Source organism: Maniola jurtina, chromosome 9 (genome assembly GCF_905333055.1).
Source record: "Maniola jurtina chromosome 9, ilManJurt1.1, whole genome shotgun sequence".
Taxonomy (NCBI): domain Eukaryota; kingdom Metazoa; phylum Arthropoda; class Insecta; order Lepidoptera; family Nymphalidae; genus Maniola; species Maniola jurtina.
Genome location: NC_060037.1, coordinates 12488744 through 12503889, shown reverse-complemented (window position 1 = coordinate 12503889; position 15146 = coordinate 12488744). Strand labels below are relative to the sequence as shown.

The 15146-nt window shown below is 38.9% G+C and overlaps 2 protein-coding genes across 2 annotated transcripts; one reads left to right on the top strand and one right to left on the bottom strand.

Annotated features, from left to right (window-relative positions):
- Positions 1-1973: 1973 nt before the first annotated feature.
- On the bottom strand, positions 1974-4308 carry LOC123868489. Its single transcript, XM_045911029.1, has 3 exons — positions 2773-4308; positions 2442-2655; positions 1974-2038 (listed from the first exon to the last, which is right to left on the bottom strand). Exons 1-3 carry the CDS (start codon positions 4306-4308, stop codon positions 1974-1976), a joined length of 1815 nt encoding a protein of 604 aa, XP_045766985.1.
- Positions 4309-4893: 585 nt separating this feature from the next.
- Positions 4894-14844, top strand: LOC123868534 (drebrin-like protein B). Its single transcript, XM_045911092.1, has 9 exons — positions 4894-5094; positions 7021-7192; positions 7588-7825; positions 9469-9566; positions 9865-9941; positions 10570-10713; positions 11606-12228; positions 12976-13074; positions 13742-14844. The coding sequence occupies exons 1-9, from the start codon at positions 5012-5014 to the stop codon at positions 13891-13893; spliced, it is 1686 nt and encodes a 561-aa protein (XP_045767048.1). The 5' UTR covers positions 4894-5011; the 3' UTR covers positions 13894-14844.
- The last annotated feature ends 302 nt before the right edge of the window (positions 14845-15146 follow it).

Genomic DNA, 15146 nt, shown 5'->3' with positions numbered 1-15146 from the left:
TTCTATATATTTCTGGTTGTTTACAGGAAATATAGGGTGGCGTCGTGGTGGCTTAGCTTTGTTGCGCCAGTCGACATATTGTTCCTTAATATTTAATAGGTACCTACTTAAGTAAAGTGGTCCCTCATTATTCAAGTCGTGTAAATGGATGGGTGTAATTATAGGCACCTACTTACTACTTTGCCTTTTACTATCATCAACTTTTTTTGCGTGTTAAAGTTGATTTGAAATTTCTTGAAAATCTTGAAACTAAAAAAAATTATGGCCTAGGCCTACCTACAACTCAATACTTCGATCTTAATTCTTAGCAGTTTTGCTAAGGCTAAGCAATTTTTTGTTACTCTCATTTATTTATTTTTCCCATTTTATCCTATTTTTAAACAACACATAATAAAATAACAAAAACAACAGAAAAAATAACAGAAACACAGAAAAAATAACAGAAACAACAGAAAAAATAACAGAAACACAGAAAAAATAACAGAAACAACAGAAAAATAACAGAAACACAGAAAAAATAACAGAAACATAGAAAAAATAACAGAAACACAGAAAAAATAACAGAAACAACAAAAAATAAAATAACATCAACAACAAAATCAATAAATAACAGAAACAAAAGAGAAATAAAATAACATAAACGACAAAAAAACAAAAGTAACGGAAAAAAAACATTGAATAAAAATATGATAAAATGGATCCCACTGGCAGCAGGGTGGGTTGGACCCAAGCCGCCAGTGGTTAGGGCTCCAGAGTGAGGAACCTCCTCACAATGCGTGCTGTCTCAAGAACCACTGCCTTCTGTATCTTACCCTTGATCCAACAGTTAAGCGACAGTTTCTTAAGATGTTGGTCGAAACTGTTCGCAAGAAGACCGTGGACTGATACAACTATCGGTACAATAACCGCTGAGTCAACACTCCACATGGCGGTAATCTCGTGGGCCAGGTCCAAGTATTTCGATACTTTTTCCTTTTCTGCTTTCACTAAATTATCATCATGTGGAATAGTGACATCAACAATCATTGCTCGACGCGCTGATCGGTCAACTAGCACTATATCAGGTCTATTGGCTACAATATACCTGTCAGTGATAACCGACCGATCCCAGTAAAGCAGGGCACTGCTATTTTCAAGAACTGACATTGGGTCGTACCCATAGTACGGCACCTCAGTATCTACAAGGCCATATTGAAGAGCAAGTTGTTGATGGATTATCTTGGCTACTTGATTATGTCTGTGCAAGTATTCGCCGTTAGCAAGATAAGAACAACCGGAAACAATATGTCTGAGGGATTCCCCAGGAAGATGGCACGCACGACAAATGTCAAGCGTTCCATCTTTCATTATATGTTTCCGGTAATTATTAGTCTTAATAACTTCGTCCATAATTGCACAGATAAAACCTTCGGTTTCCCCAAAGAGGTCCCCAAACTGTAGCCAGGATACAGAGGCTATGGAATCTACATCCGGCCTAGTTAAGGCCTTGTAGAATCTTCCATGCAACTCCTTACTCCTCCATACAGCTATGCGATCCGAAGTGCTAAGCACTATGGGCTTACGCCAGTTATTTTTGCCTAAGGAAAGCGGAGTAAGACCTTTATCAACTGCAACTACATCCCTATGTATTCCCACATTTACTTTGAGAAAATAATCTCTGAGATTGCATACCTCACGATTATGAAGGTTCTTGGCATTTAAAAAACCACGCCCTCCACACTTGCGTGGGATATACAATCTCATAACAGATGAACGTGGATGATGCATACGATATGTAGTCAACAATTTTCGGATTCTTCGATCCAAGGCATCCAGTTCAGTTTGAGTCCATTTCAGAATGCCAAAAGTGTATATAAGTAAAGGCATAACCCAGCCATTAAAGGCACGTACTTTGTTGCCACCAGATAAAAGACTATTGAGAACTTTTTTTAGGCGGCCAAAGAAACGCTCCTCTACTACCTGTTTCATAGTCCTCACTTCAATACCAAGCGCTTCTGACATTCCAAGATATTTATATGTTTCACCTTCACAGAGAGATCTAAGAATCAAAGTTTCTGAAAGAACTAAATTCTCAGAGTTCACAACCCTACCTCGCTCTATATTGATAATCGCACACTTGTCAACACCAAATTCCATCCCTATGTTATTGCTAAAGTTCTGAGTAATCTTTAGCAATTTCACAAGGTCTGTTCGTTTAGATGCATACAGTTTGAGATCATCCATATAAAGTAAGTGAGATATGACCTCACCCCCCTTGCGAAGACGATAGCCTAACCCTGAGTCCTTCAGTAGTGTACTGAGAGGATTCAGTGCCAAGCAAAACCATAAAGGGCTCAAACTGTCCCCCTGGAAAATTCCCCGCTTAATCCTTATCGGTTCAGCTAATTCAAAAAACTCATCACCACCTGGTTGACGAAGGACTGTCATCCACTGACTCATACATGAGTCAAGGAAAGAACATAGAGTTGCATCGACCTTATACAACCTCATGATCTCCATGAGCCACGTGTGAGGCACTGAATCATAGGCCTTCTTGTAGTCAATCCAAGCAGCCACTAGATTTTTTCTATTTCGCCGAACCTGTTGGCAAATAGCAGTGTCAATGAGGAGTAGTTCCTTTGTACCGCGTGCCCTAGCCTTACATCCATTCTGAACCTGGGCCAAAATATTATTTGCATTAATATGCATATTTATTTTTGTGGTTAGAATAGATGTAAGTAGCTTATAGATGGTCGGTAAGCAGGTTATAGGGCGATAGTTTTTTGGATCTACGGTACTTCCGGACTTATGTATCAAGAACGTGACACCAGTTGTCATGAGTGTCGGTAACGATCCAGAGTCAATGGAGTTCTGGAATTGTGTTGCTAAGACAGGATGTGCACTACGGAACCATTTTAGCCAGAAGTTGTGGAGCCCATCCGGCCCCGGGCATTTCCAGTTCGATGCCGAACGAATTGCACATCTTACATCCTCAGCACTAATGGTTACAGGATTCATCTCTACCACCGTAGCGCACTGGTCCCTCACAACATTCATCCACTCACCTTCGGTATGATCTATGGGAGCCGACCAAATGCTACGCCAGAAATCTGACATAGAATCAGGTGTAGGAAGCTCTCCAACGACCATACAACCTCTAGGTCGTTCCCAATTCCTGTACATCTTCCGTTGGTCACTTTGGAACATACGATTCTGAGAAGCTCGATCAATGCGTTTTTTAAAGCGCCTAATGCGTTGTGCCCATGCATAGACTTTCTGTTTCAAGAAGTCAATACGATCCGTAACCAAAGACAAATACTGAGAGGGACTAATATTAGTCCCAGCAAATGCTTGGTGTACAAATCGCATTATCCTCGGGCGACTATTGCCCGCCTTAAAACAGATCAGCTTTGCAATGAGAGTTCTAGTCAAAGAGATGCGCCTTTCGATCCCAGCCTGCCAAGCTGGAGCTGTATTTGGTCTTTTTACAGCTCTATGCAGCTCTGGAAATTTGATAGAAGCTATCCGACATACTGCAACAGCTCCACAGTATAGGATCGAATGCGTATCATTTAGGTCATATGAACTTTCTAAATATGTACCTAATATTTTGTCTAGAACTGCCATCAACGCCATATTTCGTCTATGGACAGGCAAACGAGGTAGTTTCGGTCTAAGGTTGTTAGGCACAGATCTAAACTCTAAAATCGCATCCTCCAAAGTCCTCCTCATTTGCTCATCATTCTGGTTACTTACCTCCAAATCTAAACCACCTTGTAACTCCTCTTGGGTGTTTAAAATCTCTATAACACTCGGAATTTGTGGAGATTCATGAGTCGAGTTACCGGTAGTAATAACTTGTGGTAAATTTAAGCGCAACCGATCAAGTGTAGATTCATCCAGCACACGACGGCGCTGAATAACTCGCACCTGATCCGATAGCCGCTGAGCGGACACGGTCACTGTCGGTTCAAGGGCCTGAAACAAAGACACCATTCTTGAGCGATACCCAGTGAGATTAGTTCCCCCATCTGTCGCCCTATAGTACGCTCGCATGACGTTCTCATTCATTCGTTGAGTCCATCTCATGCGACGCACTACACCACTGGCGGCGGAAGCAGTCGTAGGAGCACGCAGCTCCTGTTGCTCCAAGCCATCCGGTGGCGGGTGTGTTGCTCGTCGTCGTGGTGCTCGTCTCGGTGGCCTGGTGTCATCGGCGGACCCCGTAGATGACGGCGGGGTCCTATAATCCTCGTCCGACGACGAGTCAACACCAGATGTTATTTGTGCTGTATGTGCGCTGGCATGTCGATGTCGTCGAGTTTCCATTTAACAAATTACTATGGAGTCCATGTTATTATTTTATTATTGTTCTTCATGTTTATTGTTTATATATACAATTTTTAGTTCTTTTTGGCTTCATATTTGGATTTTTAATAATATTTTGTAAAATAATTTATTTGTTGTTGGAAAAAAATCTAGCAATTATTATTACGGGACCTTTATTACCACCCGTTCATGCACTTGTGACCTGTCCTTGTTCAAACTGTAAAAAAATATAAGTGCCTACTACCTACCTACCTACTGTATTTCTTATTTCCACCTTTCACCAGTCTTCGCTTCAATTTTCCCCTTAAATAACTTTTAGCGGAGACATGAAAATTCAGTTGTTGTATTTTGATTTTGTTATTTACGCCGCGATTCGGTTGGCAATGTTGGTAACTCAAAGCCAATGTTAGCTACTTGGCCAAGAGTTGGCTGTGGCTATAATCTTCTGACAGTTGCAAGTGTGTTTTAGTCCTAAAATCCACATACGATTCCATGTTCCAGATGTTCCATGATTCAATTCGTCAATGGTTGCTGCTTTTAATCTGTGGTCGCTGTCAATGACAGTTGAATGAACTTTAATTTTATTTCATATTTATCTGTGTAAAAGGATTGTTGTGAGTCAGGCTGCTGATCGGCATTTTGCGTTTTCTTGGGAATTCCGTCGATTTAGGAACCATCAGAGAGTGTCACGAAGTATGAAAAAATGGCTATAAATCTAGAAAAGCATAAGGAAGCACTCGTCGCCGCGTGGAAGGATGTCTTGGACGAGAAAACTGACACCAATTGGTACGTATGGCCCTACGGCCTACTTGTTCCTAAAATTAAATAAACATCCCTTAATTAAAGCCGCAGATGTTATTGTATTACGTGGCAGTACGATAACTTCTTTCACATGCATCGTGACTAACATATTTACTTAGTTAACATAATTATAATGGCCAGTCGCTACGCCTATGTCACGCATTTTCTCGAACGCAGTAAAAGTCAAGTACTCGCTTTTTACGATACAATATTCATGTGATTGTACTGATAAAATAATGCTTCCGTAATACTGAGTCTCTATCAAAGATTAAGAGTTAGATTAGTAATCATAACTTATGATAAGTTGCTTCCTTCTTCCTACTACCGTCCTCTTAGCTGTTTTACAGTAAATATTTTTGTTTTCAGTTGTATTTCATACAGCTAGTTCTGATATGCAACTATTGATAGCTGTATATCAGATAAAATCAATTCTACTTTTCTCCCCCCTAAATATCTGTGGCAAGTAAATTGCAAACTTTTGCATGATTAGTAAAAAAATTTTTTTTTTATTCTTTTAAATTTTTTTCAATCATGACAATTGAGATTGTAGCAATTTATTTTTTCAAATTTTTTGAATCGTGACGATTGAGATTGTAGCAATCTGATAGTACAACTTTCATGCTATCTACAGTTCACATACACCTTTTACATTGAAGAGCTAGTGATTATTTACCTAATTACATATTTATTAATTATTAGCTGATGCCCGCGACTTCATTCGCGTGGATGTAGGTTTTTTAAAATTCCCGTGGGAACTCTTTGATTTTCCGGGATAAAAAGTAGCCTATGTGCTAATCCAGGGTATAATCTATCTCCATTCTAAATTTCAGCCCAATCCGTCCAGTAGTTTTTGCGTGAAGGAGTAACAAACATACACACACACATACACACACACACACACACACACACACATATACAAACTTTCTCCTTTATAATATTAGTGTGATCATCATCATCATCATGATTAATCCATCGCTGGCCCACTACTGAGCACAGGTCTCCTCTCAGATTGATAAGGGCTTAGATGGCCTAAGCCCTTATCAATCTGAGAGGAGACCTGTCTACCACACTTGCCCATTGCAGATTGCCAGGCTTCACACCCCTTGAAGAACATTATGCAGTATGCAAGTTTTCCCAAAATGTTTTCCTTCACTATTAAAGAAAGTTATACATATTTAATTGCTGAAAAACACACAAAACTCTGAAAAATTAAAATCGTGTGCCTGGGATTGAATCCCCATCCTCCAAAATAGGAGGCATACATCTTAATCACTAGGCTATCACCACTATTGTTCATTATTATAGCTGTGTGATAATAAGATAATATAATGAGACACAGATATTTGCAATAAGTTATTATTGTCTTGACAGAAATGGCTTTATTATCATATTATGGGGTTGATGCACTGATTATTACTCTTTCAACTCAGTATAAATTGAAGTTATAAATTATTTATAATATAAAGTATTTGACTCAGGGGCTCAATAGCTAAAATAGAAGTTCAGAGAAGAAAAATATTCATTTTAATTCATTTGCAATTATAATAGATTTTTAAATGTAACATAATCTGAAATACCTACTAAGTTCTAGTTTACTCAATACTTGGACATAGCAAAAACTTCATACTGAGATTCTTAGAGTTTTTTAGTTTTTTTTGATTCAGATACAAGTTAGCCCTCGAATGTAACCTAAGGAATCTAAGGTAAAATATATTATATAGGTCTAATGGTGAGTGATGATGCCGTCTAAGATGGAAGCGGGCTAACCTGGAAGGAGTTTGGCAGTTTCTATTCCCTTTGGTTTCTACACATCACTTAGCGGCACTGCTTTGCCCATAGGGTGGTAACTAGCCACATCTGTAGATAATCAAAATAAACCGGATTTTTTTTATACTAATATTTTTGTTCCAGGGCCTTATTTGGCTATGACGGACTAACAAACGATCTCAAATACATAAGCAAAGGTGATGGAGGTCTCACAGAGTTGATAGACGACTTCAACAGTGGCAAGATACAGTACGCCTTCCTGAAAGTTGATGTACCAACTGGTAGCATATCCAAATATGTGCTTATCAACTGGCAGGTATGTTCAGATAAGAGATATGGCATTGTTCATGTTGTTTAAATATTTGGAGATTTAGTCATGATGCTTGCAATTTCGTTCGCGTGGATATAGCTTTTTTTTAGGGTTCTGTACCTCAAAAAGAAAAACGGAATCCTTATAGTTATACTTTGTTGTCTGTGTCTGTCTGTCTGTTTGTCAGTCAGTCCGTTCATCCGTCCGTCCGTCAGTCCGAAAATTTAATTCACGAAAATTACATATAAATAAATTCACTAAAATTACATAACAGACAGTGCAGACCGTTATAAATAGTTAATAAAGGTGTTAGGGATATGTTGTACAATGCTACGGAACCCTACGTGTGTGAGTCCTAATCGCACTGGATCTTTGATATTAATAAAGATAAAACACTACAGGGCGAAGGTGCTCCAACAGTCCGTAAAGGCACGTGCGCGAATCACATCAAGCACGTCGCGCAAATGTTCACGGGCTTCCACCTCACTATGCACGCGCGGACTGAAGACGACCTTGATGAAAAGCTCATCCTGGACAAGTTGTCCAAGGCTGGCTCCGCATTCAACTTCAAGACCAGCAGAACTGAGGACTTGCCTCAAAGTGGGCCTGTCGGGACTGCGTATAGGAAGGTGAACCCAGGTAATTTTGACCTCTCTCATAAGATAATTTCGATGAAAAGGTTATTCTGGACAGTTGTTGAAGATTGGCTCCACGTGGGCCTGTCAGGACTACATATAAGAAGGCGAACTTAGGTAACTTTGACCTCTACCTTATGAAGCAACCTCGTCAAGGTCTTACTGGGCAAGTTATCTGGCTCTGAAAACTTGCCATAAAGTAGGCCTGTGAGGACCATATTAATTAGGAAAGTGACCGAGGTAATTTTAACTTCTATCTCACAAAGCAACCTCATCGATAGTGTCGAAAGTGTGGATGTTCACGTGAACATCCACACTTTCATAATCCTTAATTATTTACCATAGTAGGCCTACATAGGCCTACTATGAAATGCAGACTGCAACTAAACTAAATTAGTTATGGCAGGGTATTGTTTACCATTCGCGGAATAACAATGCGCTGGCCGCACAAATGTGGTATTGTGTGCTAATGGCAGCGATATTAATGTTCCACTAGATGCGGCGATGAATAGTAACAATGTGGTCTAACAAACATAGGTGTTCACACTCTTGTCAATCGTAATCTGCTTTAGACGCAGTCCATTTCTACGAAAAGTTAGAACAGATTATAAGCTACCTATATCTACTCAAATATGATAACTTTAGAGTTATCATCATATCAACCCATTGCCGGCTCACTACTGATTACCGGTTTCTTCTCAGAATAAGAAGGGTTTCACCACAAGCCACCACACATGTCATGATTGGCAGACTTCACAACTTTGGAGGACTCTCAGGCATGCAGGTTTTCCCACAATGATTTCCTTCACCGTTTAAGCAAGTGGTATTTAATTGCTTAAAACGCACATAACTCTGAAAAGTTACAGGTGCGTGCCCTCGATCGAATCCCCAACCTTCTGACTAGGAGGCGAGCATCTTAACCACTAGGCTATCACGGTTATAGGCACGGCTCAGTATCAGGTAGAGGTATCAAGCTTAATTTTGCAAACAAACGCGTCCAAAGCGAATTACGATTGACAGGAGTGCAGACACCGGAGTGTGTTGGAACATGTTGTTATGAAGCGCCGCATCTAGTGGAACATTTATATCGCTGGCTAGTGAAGAATGTAAACATTTCTTTACAAAGCAACGAACTGTAGTGTACTAGAGTTGGTGTTTGTGTTTGATATGACCAACTATTTGTCGCCTCAGCGCCACGAGGTCGTAGTGTCGAGGAAGGTCGCGGAGGACATTAAAAAGAGGAAGAATAGCCTTCGTAGAGGTAGGATAAGATTTAAGAAGATTATGCTATGGCCAGGCAATTGTTAAGTATATCCTTGTTGAAGTAAAAATGTGAGAAGGATAGTTTTATTTACTGTACTGTATTGAGAAAGAGATGGCGATAAAGCAAGGGAAGAAAAAATCTAATTGTATTGTTTTAAAAATAAACTACGATTATAAACGAAAGAAATCATGACGTTTTCATCGAAAATTGTATTTAATAAAATACAGAAAAATCAATTAACGTTCTGCATTAAAACTACAAAATCTAGATATGTATTTGGAGCAGTTATTGGTTTTTTCTCTATTGATGAAATTTTATCCAATCGTTTTTCTATTTCACGATGAATTTAGATATAATTTTGAAATTCTATATAATCTTTTCAGTTCAGGAGATTAACTCCAAAGAAAGAGACCAGTTTTGGTTAAAGGAAGAACAAGAAGAGAAGAAAAGGGTTGAAGCTGAAAGAAAACGAAGGGAGGAGGTATGTTGTTCCAGATAGATGTAGAAAGTTATTTATCAGAGAGTTAGCTTAAGTAAGCAATCAAGCGGTGATAGCTTAGTGGTTAATACGTCCGCTTCTTATTCGGGAGTTCGGGGCTTCGATCCCAGGTATGCACCTCTAACATTTCAAAGTTATGTGTGTTTAAGCAATTATATCACTCGCTTTAACGATGAAGGAAAAGATCGTGAGGAAACCTGCATGTGTTCATCATGATGAGGCATAAATAAAATACAAATAATAAATAAAGAAATTAGTTTAGATTAATTAATCATTGCAGGAAAAGAAGAAGGCAGAAGAAGACGTGAGAAGAAGAGATGAATTAGAAGCAGCGAAGAGAGCCAAAGCAGAACAGAAGTAAGTGGTTTTGTTTGGTTGGTTTCCTTTTTTCTATCATTTGCAAACACTCCAATATCGCAAATATTGGCGACATGATATGGCAAATCATCTATACATATAATAAAATTGTAGAAAAGTGGTGTCTGTACAATGGAAATATATTAAAAAAAGTAGCAGGGGTTGTTATTATATCGATGCCGAACCCGAAATTGTAATTAATATTTTTTTTGTCTGTTTGTCTGTTTGTCTGTGTGTTTGTGCACGCTAATATCAGAAACGGCTTATTCGATTTAGATACGGTTTTCACTAATATATTGTAGTAAGCTTCACTTAACATTTAGTGTTTATTACATGTCAATCGGTTCATAAATATAAAAGTTATGTCAATTTAAAGAATTACGGCGAACATTTTTAACGTACATGCTGCCCGAAAAGTCACTATTCCACGCGAGCGAAGTCGCGGGCACAGCTAGTCTAAAAATATAAAGGAAAAAGTGACTGACTGACTGATCTATCAACGCACAGCTCAAAACACGGGACAGATCGGACTGAAATTTGCCATTTTAAGTATATACTGTACAAGACATACTCACGTCGATACATGAGTATAGCTGGTACAGTGGTAAGTTCCTTTCCGTAATTAAAGGCCGCCCAGTCCGGAGGGCGGGGTGAGCGCCAGCGAAGTGCTGCGGCGGCAGCGCTCCAGCGAGGCGCGCCAGCTCATCGGGGGCTCCACGGCCGCCGCGCGAGCGTTGTTCCAGCAGAACCTGGCTCAGGGGCAGATCAACAGGTACAGTGAAACCAAATTAATAATGCGCATGCAGATCTTCGCTAATTGTCGTATTCCCAGAAACACCCGAATCATTGAATCGTAAGAGCCCTAAACAATGCCCTAAAAAATGCACTTAACCACTCTATATACATATCGTCTTCTGACGCTCGGGGAATACGACCGTTGCCGAACAGTGACGAAGATTTCTATGCGCATTATTAATTATTGTATTATGGATGTCAGGTCAGCTGCTATCTGCTAAGTGTGAGATAGAATCGCACACGAAAGGTTCCGTACCATTGTACAAGAAATAACACTTCTTAATTTTTTTAAATTTTCATGGCGGCCATTTTTAAATAGTCGTTGTTGTATTTGTAATAGGGTCCCGTTGGCACCGGTTACAGGACGTTATGGAACCCTAAAAAGATCTTAAGTATTGTAAATTCCTTTGACCCAAATATTCAAAACTATTAACTTAAAATTTTACTTTGTCTTATAAGGCCGGAACTAACTGTGTATGTGCATATTTTGTGGGGAATATGTTTTTAGGGGTCCATGGTGAAATAAGAATCCCTTATACATAGTTTCGTCAAGACCAGACCAGATAGACCAGATAGAATGGCTATGAAGCCATTTCGAAGCCAAGGCATTCCGAACCAGTGGTAGATGCTTTTGACGATTCAAAAGAACTTGTAAAAGTCTAATTGAATAAAAATATTTTGAATTTTAAAAATAAACTATAAGAGCTGTAACTTAGTGCAGTTACCACTATACAGAGGCATATTTAAGTATGGTAAAAAAAATCTGGGCACCACGTGAACATGAAATACGTGAGCCATAAAAAATAGTTTTAGCCTTTTTTACTTTATAACATTATAATACGGACTGAACGGTTTGTTATTTCTTTCAGATCAAATTCCATACCAGAAAAACCAGTACGCAGTTCAGTCATAGCGCAAAGGATAAACACATTCTCACAAAACACATCGCAACCAACTTCCCCTAACCACATCAAATCACCACTCACCCCTACACAAACCACCCCTACAGAATCTACCCCTAGTTTCCCAGAACCTGTGAAGCAAGAAGAGAAATCAACACTTCCAGAAGAACAAATAGACCAACGGAAAACGAGTCCCCTAAAAAATATAGACAAAATTAAAATGAGTTTAGAAAGTCCATCTCAAATACAATACGAACCTATCATAGACCCCGCAGACTTAAGTCCGAGCACAGAAACCGAACCGACTTCGTTCGCTTCAATAAACTATACGGAATATAACGAAAACTATCGAGATTTAGACCTAAAGCAAAGTGAGCCTATGATCAAACAGAATATTCTAGAAAACGATATGTTCGACGCATCATATTCCAGTTCGAATGAAAATGATGATGAAGATAGTGACAATAAGTTCAGTACCATCAAGAGGTCGCCGTACAGCAAGAACACTGAGGAAAAGGAGTTGAGTAGGCAGAACACGGTCATCGAGAATGTTAATTATAAGAAGGAGAATGGCACTACCACGCTTGATGGTAAGTTAAAATCAAAATGTTTTTATTTCATGTATTACATGAGAGTAAGTCCCATCTTATCATCACTTTCCATCAGGTGTGATTGTGGTCAAGCGTTTGCCTATCACTAATATTATAAAGGAGAAAGTTTGTGTGTATGTTTGTTACTCTTTCACGGAAGAACTACTGGACGGATTTGGATAGATTATACCCTAGATTAACACATAGGCTACTTTTAATCTCGAAAAATCAATGATTTTCCATGGGATTTTTGCAAACCTATATCCACGGGAACGAAGTCGCGGGCATCAGCTAGTAATGAATAAAAAAAATACAATTAGTGTATCTTATGCTACATCTGTGACTCTACTCTCTACCACGCGTTTGGAATGCAGATTCTACTGAGAAGAGGTGGCAGGAAAGTCAGCAGTTGCTCTTTTCAAATCATAAAAAGTTACACTCATCTTATGGGCGACTGAAAGTTGAGCCGGTTGCTTCCACGCAACTTTATCACTGAGAAGTTCATCAATATTATTGTATAATTATCATCATGATTAACCTATTGCTGGCTCACTACTAAGTCCACCACGAGTCTTCACAGATTTCACACACTTTGGAGAACATTAAAAAGAACAATGCATTGTAATTTGTAACCAATAGTGAGAGAGCGCCAACCAATCAGAGGTGATTGGGATCGTGACATTGTAGCTGTCATTCTACCGTGATCGAGATGCTGATGTAATGCATTTTTTTGTACATTTGTTGTAGACGTTTCCCCCGAGGGCATGGAGGAGGAGGGCACGATATACGAAGACCTGGACGACGACCCAGGTCTCACCGCGAGAGCGCTATACGATTACCAAGCAGGTATGTTTCATCATTGTTGTCAATCTGCAGCGCAATGGTGACTGTTTTGGTCTTATAAGCGAAAGGACACGGGTAAGTCCCCGGCGGGGGCAATATGGGAAATTGTCTCTGGTCTGGACTGGTGGATGGCTTCTGCTGTGACTAGTTACTACCCTACCGAAAATGCCAAACGATTTACCGTTCCGGTACGCTGCCGTTTAGGAATCTTGATGACCTCCCTAGAGCGGTGGTAAGCGCTATGATTCGTTATTAGTAAAGGGTCCCAGGTTCGATAGGTCCCGTAGAATTTTTTGATATATCTAAATTTTTGGTCTGGTCTGGTGGAAGGCTTTGGCTGTGGTTAGTTGCCACCCTACCGGCAAAACTAAGCCGCCAAGTGATTTAGCGTTCCGGCATGATGCCTTGTAGAAACCAAAGGGGTTTAATAAAAACTGCCATGCCCTATCCAGGTTAGCCCGCTAAGGTTCCAGGTTAGCCCGCTTGCATTTTAGACTGCATTGTCATTTAAACCTAATGAGATTGCAGTCAAGGGCTAACTTGTATCTGAATTTAAAAAAGGGTATAAGTAACTGCCATATGGTATGGGATAATAAATTAATTCATAGATTTTATCATCATAATCATTCGACCCTAATAAATTTAAAACAATATATATTGTCCTTTTTAGCGGACGAGTCGGAGATAACGTTCGACCCGGGCGACATCATTACCCACATTGAGCAGATCGACGCGGGCTGGTGGCAGGGGCTCGGCCCGCATGGGGTTTTCGGGCTATTTCCCGCTAACTATGTCGAGCTTTTACCCTGCCATCCGCGCTAGAACGTTCTAGAATAGCTTATATTACCATACATTCTACTAGTGAGGCATTTGTCAAAGTGTGACCTTAATATTACACATTTCAGAAAATATCCATTATGTCCCTTTAAAAGGACTTTAGATCGCGCATCACTGTATCAATATCTTTGTAGTCACGTCATAAAAAGTCATTGTGTGCAGTTTATATTATGTCAGTGTGGAATTTAAATTCGAAAAAAATGTCCTTTTTGGAGGACATTCAGACTCACAATATCATTCTCAAAACTTATCAGTATCGGAAAAACAATGCCTATTTAATAGTTATTTAGATCAAATAACATTTTGCGACTTATTTAGAGGTAATGGCGTAATATTAGCATTTGCAGTATGTGTTCAAGTGTGACCTTAAATAAATGCCCATGCTTATACTCTATCCGCGGGAAAAGTTAGTATAGTTCTTTCTCTGTTACGTAATACCATGCGAATGATAGAGACAAAAATGACACTGGGCGTTAACCGTTGAGACACCAACTAGTCACAAACATGTTATCAAAAACATTCGAAATTCAATTCGAAAATGTTTTCGAAAAACATTCGAAATTTAATTCGAAAATGTTTTCAAATAACATTCGAAATTCAATTTGAAAACATAGACTCGATTGTGATTGGTTGGTAACTCAAAATGGTTAGCGCTCACTGAGATTTTTGTCTCTATCATTTGTATGGGATTACGTAACAGAGACAACGCTATACTAACTTCATTACGCGGGTAGAGTATAGAAAAAATGTTCCATATAAAAGACATTTATGTTATGAACATAACATTAAAGTTTTAAATTTTTTGTTTAAATGCAGTGATAGTGTTATGAATTTATGCTATGGACTGTAAACATTTTTGATCTCCGCTCTTTTGCTTAGTAAATTTAAGCGATTGATTTTACAATGTTCACTTTTTCGAACATTCTATGTTCTTATCAAAAGTTATTTAAAACAGACGAAGAGGGAAAAATCGAAATACATTCGATCTTGAATCAAGGTTACTTGATGATAATCTGAATTGATTATTCAATATTATCAATTTCGACTGTGAGTCCCTTGAACTCTGGAGGCTCCCTATTCAAGATTCGATTGTAGTGCCTTTTGTTTTAATAATTAACATCCAGCAAAATATTGTTACTTTATATGCATTTATATTGCTTATTTACTATTGTAACTTATTTAGGTATTCTAGGAATTATTTAAATATATTAGTTTTTACTAAGTATTAATTTTTTTAC

Coding starts and splice junctions, on each gene's coding strand:
- LOC123868489 (XM_045911029.1), bottom strand. CDS start 4,308: ATGGAAACTCGACGACATCGACATGCCAGCGCACATACAGCACAAATA. Junction 2,656..2,772: donor TACATAAGTCCGGAAGTACC/GTAGATCCAAAA, acceptor ATTTTGGCCCAG/GTTCAGAATGGATGTAAGGC. Junction 2,039..2,441: donor ATGTTCTTTCCTTGACTCAT/GTATGAGTCAGT, acceptor TTTGATTCTTAG/ATCTCTCTGTGAAGGTGAAA.
- LOC123868534 (XM_045911092.1), top strand. CDS start 5,012: ATGGCTATAAATCTAGAAAAGCATAAGGAAGCACTCGTCGCCGCGTGG. Junction 9,567..9,864: donor AAAGAAAACGAAGGGAGGAG/GTATGTTGTTCC, acceptor TAATCATTGCAG/GAAAAGAAGAAGGCAGAAGA. Junction 13,075..13,741: donor GCTATACGATTACCAAGCAG/GTATGTTTCATC, acceptor TGTCCTTTTTAG/CGGACGAGTCGGAGATAACG.